The sequence below is a fragment of the Nyctibius grandis genome, chromosome 3, assembly GCF_013368605.1.
Source record: "Nyctibius grandis isolate bNycGra1 chromosome 3, bNycGra1.pri, whole genome shotgun sequence".
NCBI lineage: Eukaryota > Metazoa > Chordata > Aves > Nyctibiiformes > Nyctibiidae > Nyctibius > Nyctibius grandis.
In genome coordinates this window covers 81485671-81491474 of record NC_090660.1, presented here as the reverse complement: position 1 = coordinate 81491474, position 5804 = coordinate 81485671, and the positions used below count along the sequence as shown (strand labels likewise).

The 5804-nt window shown below is 43.1% G+C and overlaps 1 protein-coding gene across 1 annotated transcript; it reads right to left on the bottom strand.

Annotated features, from left to right (window-relative positions):
* Nucleotides 1–895: 895 nt before the first annotated feature.
* MRPL53 (mitochondrial ribosomal protein L53) lies at nucleotides 896–4667 on the bottom strand. The gene is made up of 3 exons (XM_068396957.1): nucleotides 4557–4667; nucleotides 3069–3181; nucleotides 896–1376 (listed from the first exon to the last, which is right to left on the bottom strand). The coding sequence occupies exons 1-3, from the start codon at nucleotides 4643–4645 to the stop codon at nucleotides 1249–1251; spliced, it is 330 nt and encodes a 109-aa protein (XP_068253058.1). The 5' UTR covers nucleotides 4646–4667; the 3' UTR covers nucleotides 896–1248.
* Nucleotides 4668–5804: the final 1137 nt, after the last annotated feature.

Here is a 5804-nt window from a genome sequence, read left to right as displayed (position 1 = left end):
CAATGTTGCTTTCAGAAGGACAGTGTCCATTTACAAATCTCAGCAAAAGTATGGTAAAACTAGTTTCAGATTTGTGCCCTAAATCTGCTGCCAAATTAACTTTGGAAATAGAGGTACTACAACTTTCTAGAAGTCAGGCATCCGATTAACAACAGGTAGAACTAATGCCTCTCAATAGTACTGTACCCGCAGTTCTCAAAACTGGAACTTTAATTATATTTTCATTATGAATCGAACTAGAAGAAAAACGATGCACATGAAATACGTGTGCAGTTGACACCTTCACTTGCACAGCCTGAGCAGAGAGAAACCCTCCCAAACCCACAGAGCTCTGCAATACAGATGAGACACCTAAGCACTTATTTTAATAAATAATAGGGTTGGACATAGGGCTATAAACACCAAATAAAGCTCTCCCTTTGATCTTAATAAAATATTCAATCTCCCAAAAGTGAGTGACAAAAATATTACAAAACTGAACTTCAAAGATAGCTCTTTTCTTCAATTATCAAAAAAAAATAACTTACCTTCCCCTTTGAGCTAAACTTAGCTACTTTTATGCAGGATGAGTAGTTCTACTGTGTGTTCACAGTCCCATTACCTTATTACTTTAATTGCTGAGCTAAATTTACATTTAGCAAATTTCACACTTTCTTGAAAAAGAGAGGAAGAAAATGACAAGGACTTAGCAACAGATGTACTATAAACATAGTATTACAAAATCCACTCCGTATTTGCAGCTTGCTGTCCCTCAGCTAAGTCAATGATGAATACTATAAAAGTTTTCTCCGAATTTTTGTATTTAATAATTCTCAAAAATAATAAACACTCTAATAATATTTTGCATTCCACTGTATAGAAATTTTGTAAGAAATAATGTCCAGAGAGATCTGTCTTCACTGTAATATTAATTTAATAGGTAATGTACATTACTCACATTTATATGCAAATACATGTGACATTAGTCCGACATGCAGACGACTGAGAGGCAGCTGCTCAGAGAGATGCATTCATGCATCTTAAGCCACTCTGACCCACTAGTGTTAGAAGATTTGTTGATTTGTTGATTTTGTGTCTTCCTTCAGGTGAAGATGGGGAACACTTAAATGGTTCGTTCTGCTGCATGTTAAACTGGCCAGTGTTTTGGCCACCTCTCTCTCTCAGATTTTGTTGCATAGGCGAAAAGCCTTCTGTGCAGCCTGCTGTTTTTAACACATGTAAATGCAAACACAGTTGTTTTTTTATCCTTCAGGGACTCTTCTTCTTGCTTTTCTGTTCTTCCTTAAGCTCTTTTGCATTACATCTGGACCCCAATGCTGTTAACATTTCTACTGTCGTCAAGTTGGCTCCCTTCATTATCAATCGCTCTCCATCAGCTGTAAAGGGAAAAGATTCTAAGAAGTCACAAAGTTTAAGTCACAATTACTGTAGTGTGCAGTTCTGTTTTGTATATATAAATCCAAATACCTTGTTCATCTTGTCCAATTAGAACACTTACCAAGGAATCTGATTATGCACCACCAACAAACAAATATATTGAACTGCACACAATACATATGTAATTTTCATTTCTGTGTTGCATTATTAAAAAATCTGAAACATTTATTTAGATATACCTATAGTAAGAACACATATTTGATGAGAATGGCTCATACTATGCCCTCAAAGTCATCTAACAGAAGGCACAGAAGGCACTGGAAGGCATAATTTCCACACATGGCTCAGCATTTTAGCCACATGTTGTCTATGGTCCGTTTAACTTACTTCTTTAGCCAAAACAATGAATTGGTTTACACAATCTGGTGGTTATAATGTAAAAAAAATAGAGAGCACTGGGAAAATTCTTAAAGAAATTATTTTAAAACAGGGAGGAAGCAGTAGAAGTTAAGTATTGTACCTAAGTTAATTATTTATTTTTGCAAGATTTGCAAGTACAAAAGCCATACTCAAACCCACATGCAATAGCATGCATGGCATCCAAGTTCCAGTCCCATGTTTGCCAACTACAAGGGCTGCAAACTCTTCACTTGGCAAATAATCGGCTCTTAGAAAACGAAGAGTTCAGAGCTGTAGCTCTTGGCATTAGTGAAATGAATTGTTTTGGTTTTACGCTGCGAAAAACATTAAGCTTTACTGCTTAAGTCTTAATACATCACAGATAGAGACAAGGATAGGAAAGACAGAGGCATGGGGGAGGGAGAAACAAGCAATGTCAGCACTGAAACAACTAGACTTTCCTAAGCAAAATGAAGCACATTCAACACTCTTGACATTTCTATCAATTCACTAAATATATGGAAGTTTAAAGAAAATGGGGTAGCAAGAATCAGTAATAATGAAAACTTTAACGGGCTACATGACATATCGGTCCATTACAGCACAGCAGGAAAGAAGATGCAGCCAGAGAAAAAGACAAAAGCAGATTAGAGACATCTGCTCACAGCCTAGAATCTGGGCCACTTCCAGAACTGATGAAATTTCCACCATCAATTCCATGCCCTCTCACTATACCCTCAAAGGAAAGCAAGAAATTTGTTGTACCTCAGTTGACCTCATTCTGCAAGTCCATCTGCACATGTATGGTCTTATCCATACGAGCAGTTCCTTCAAACTGCATAGTAAGTTACTCGGTTGCATAAGCAACTAAAGCTATTAAACTTTTCAGTTCTCAAGACTGAGACGCCTCCACCACAGTTAACATTAAAAAATTACAGAAAGTGAACAGATTCTTACATCAAAACAGAGCTACACTTACTTCCCTGGAATTGTACCTGACTGCAAGGTCACACAAGTATGTCACTACAAAAGTAGACTCAATCCTAAAGTCAGGTCAGTTCTTTGATCTAAGATCTACCAGATCAACCGTAGTACAAAGACATATATACACATTTATACATCAGGCTGTTAGTGACTGCCTCTTCCTTTTTTCCTCCCAGCTGCACAACAACTAGCTATGGACCAGAACCAAAAAAAAAGTAATCACAGTAAAAAAAAGCATAAAGACAATAACATTGGAACAACACAAGGCTGGAAGGTCTTTTATTTTTGGTCAAGATTAAATTCCTTACCAAACGTGACATCTATAAGTGGTTCAGACCCATCATGTCTCACATCAGCAGTCACTTCACAGTTTCTATTAGTGGCCTGGATTTTTTTATGGTTTATACATCCAAGAAATTTTCTGGAAATATATTTGAAAATATGTTAAGTATGTTGTAGATAAAAATTATAGTAAGTCTATTTCTAAAACTAATTTGAATATCTTGATATTGCTGGGCGACAAAAGTATACACAAAATAGTTCTTATGAGAAAATCCAAATGGATAGTCCTTATACGTTACAATGTAAAAAGTATACCAAAGTGTACCAAAGAATTTTGCAAGAATTCAGTGTATGCACTTTCTGCATTTCTCTCAGCTGGGTTAGTAACGATAACTTAAAAAATCAGCAAAGTCATTTCCATTTTTCTTAATACACAGGTTGCTCGCCAATGTTTTATTGTTTGGGTTTGAGACAGCATTTATTTAACATCATCAGTCTCCTGTAGATTTCTGAAATGCATCACAGCTACCTGACATTCTGGCAGCTTAAAGACATTCTAAGTTAAGTTGTGTTACTAAGTTCATTTCAAAAGTAGATGTGTTTGTAAAGCTATTGCAAAATGATATTTTACAATTGTATGGTGCAGAACTTACATCACTCAAGAAGCATAATTACTTAGATTTCTCCAACAGTTAATTACCAAGACAGAGCAGCAGCTATTGCTTCCTCTCTCCCATTACCAGCATTTGGACTAGTGATTACAGCCCCTCACCTACCGGCTCAGCAACGGAGAGGGGCATCTCCCTGGCTAGTTTGGTAAAGCTAAATGCACATGCCTACATGCAAGGGTCTATGCTTAGGCACAGAGATCCTCTAAAAATCACCACAGAATGAACGCTGTGTGCATCCCAATAACACCATAAACAGGCCCTTATGAGAGACACAGCGTCTTGTCATTCTGAAACGTTAAGGTTCTGCCTAGACTAAGTTACAAAGCCCTGATAAAGGCAAGCCTTTCAAGACAGATCACGGAAGTTAAAGTGCAGCGGATGCACAAGTTTGGGAAAAGGAGGTTCTTCTCCAGAGAGGGAACAACGGATGCTGCCATCTCCCTCACGGTTTGCTCCCAGGACATCTTCTTACTTTTGCTGGCCGCAGTGACAGCAGTTTTCCCTGCCCTTCGGGAGAACGGGTGGAGGGGAGCAGGCCTGTGCCCCAGGAGCGGAGGCACCACCGCGGAGCCCAGGCATGGCGAGGGGCACAGGCCGCACTGCGGGCACATATAATGCCAGCCTCTATCCCCCACAAATAAATAAAATTAAAGGCAAAAAGTCCATCCCGCACACCTGCCGTGAAACGTACAGAACCCACGCCCCGGGCGCAGGAGGAGCGCTGGGTGGTTTACAGACGGGGGAGGCCGGGCAAGGGCCCCCCGCCGGGCGCGGGCCCGCAGGCCAGAGCACGCCCAGGCCGCCCCGGGGCGGGGGCCGGCGAAGCCGCCGCTGCCCCCTCACCTCGTGCTCTCCACGTTGGACTCGAAGGGGCAGAAGCGGACCACGATACTCTTCACCGGCCGCAGCCCCACGCGGATCTTGGACGCCATCTTCTTTCTGCCCCCGACTACAACTCCCGGCAGCCCCCTCGCAGAGGCGGGACATGGCGGCGAGCGCGCCGCCCGCCCCGCAGGCGCCTGGGAAGGGTAGTCTAGGGCCGCCTCCCCCTCGGGCCGTTGTCAGCGCCCGCCGCGCCCCTCACGGCAGCCCTACGTCCTGCCTGCCGCAGCACCGGGGGCGGGAGGGCACGGGCACGGCGCTGCCCCTGCTCCCGGAGGGATGCCGGCCGCCTGCCCTACCAGCCTCGTTCAACAACCCGAGGCGCTCGGGGCCAGGCTCGTTCGTGCTTGTGGAGGGAGAGGGGCCGACTAGCCAACGTGTCCCGGCTCCTCCCCTGACTCTGGAGCACAGTAGATACAGTTAGGGGGGAAAAAAACGGCACACTTTTGACCTAAAATTGTCATAAAAGACCTCTTCTGGGCTCTGCAGCAGAAGTAACAGGCCCTGGTGCCGTTAAGACTGGCATGCGGGAGGCAGAGGGGTAACACTTATGGGAAGCTGTGGTATGTAGAATACCCATAAACTTAAGAAGCAAGGCTGGGTTTGTTTTCTTTATGTTAAATCTATCCCTATGACGTGACAGCTTTTGATGTCTTCCAGAAGTAGTTTATTTAATACCATTGAATAGCCAAGGACATTAGTGAGGATGAATAGGGAGCTGGCAATATGGCTGAGGATAAATTAGAGGCAGCGTTTTGCAATATGTCAAGCAGAAGAGAGACTTGTAAGAGGCAACGCTACTGGAAGTGACTCCGGTTTTTTTTCCTGACGGGTTAGATACAGCAGTTGCACACCTGCTCTGTAAACAAAGGGTTTCGGGCGCCGGACTGGGTATTTTCCACTAGATGGAGAAACCTCCCCGACACATGGCTGCTGTGGCCTCACGCTGTCTTCTGCTCAGCAGCACCGGGATCCCCGTGAGGGCAGGGGATGGGATGAACAAACCCGGTACCGATGGCATTTAAACACACTGTGTGAACTCCTGTGGAATATTCAGTGCAGACCCGTTCTGATCTGCAGGAACTGCATTAAATATCTGGCATCCCTTGTAACGGGTAACCTATTTCTAGAAGCTTATCTTTGTTTATCGGAAGTCCTCTTTTTTTAAAAATCACATAGTCCTTGAGAAAAATCACCCTCTTCGCTGAG

Coding starts and splice junctions, on each gene's coding strand:
- MRPL53 (XM_068396957.1), bottom strand. CDS start 4,645: ATGGCGTCCAAGATCCGCGTGGGGCTGCGGCCGGTGAAGAGTATCGTG. Junction 3,182..4,556: donor TCCAACGTGGAGAGCACGAG/GTGAGGGGGCAG, acceptor ATATATTTCCAG/AAAATTTCTTGGATGTATAA. Junction 1,377..3,068: donor ACTTATAGATGTCACGTTTG/GTAAGGAATTTA, acceptor TTCCCTTTACAG/CTGATGGAGAGCGATTGATA.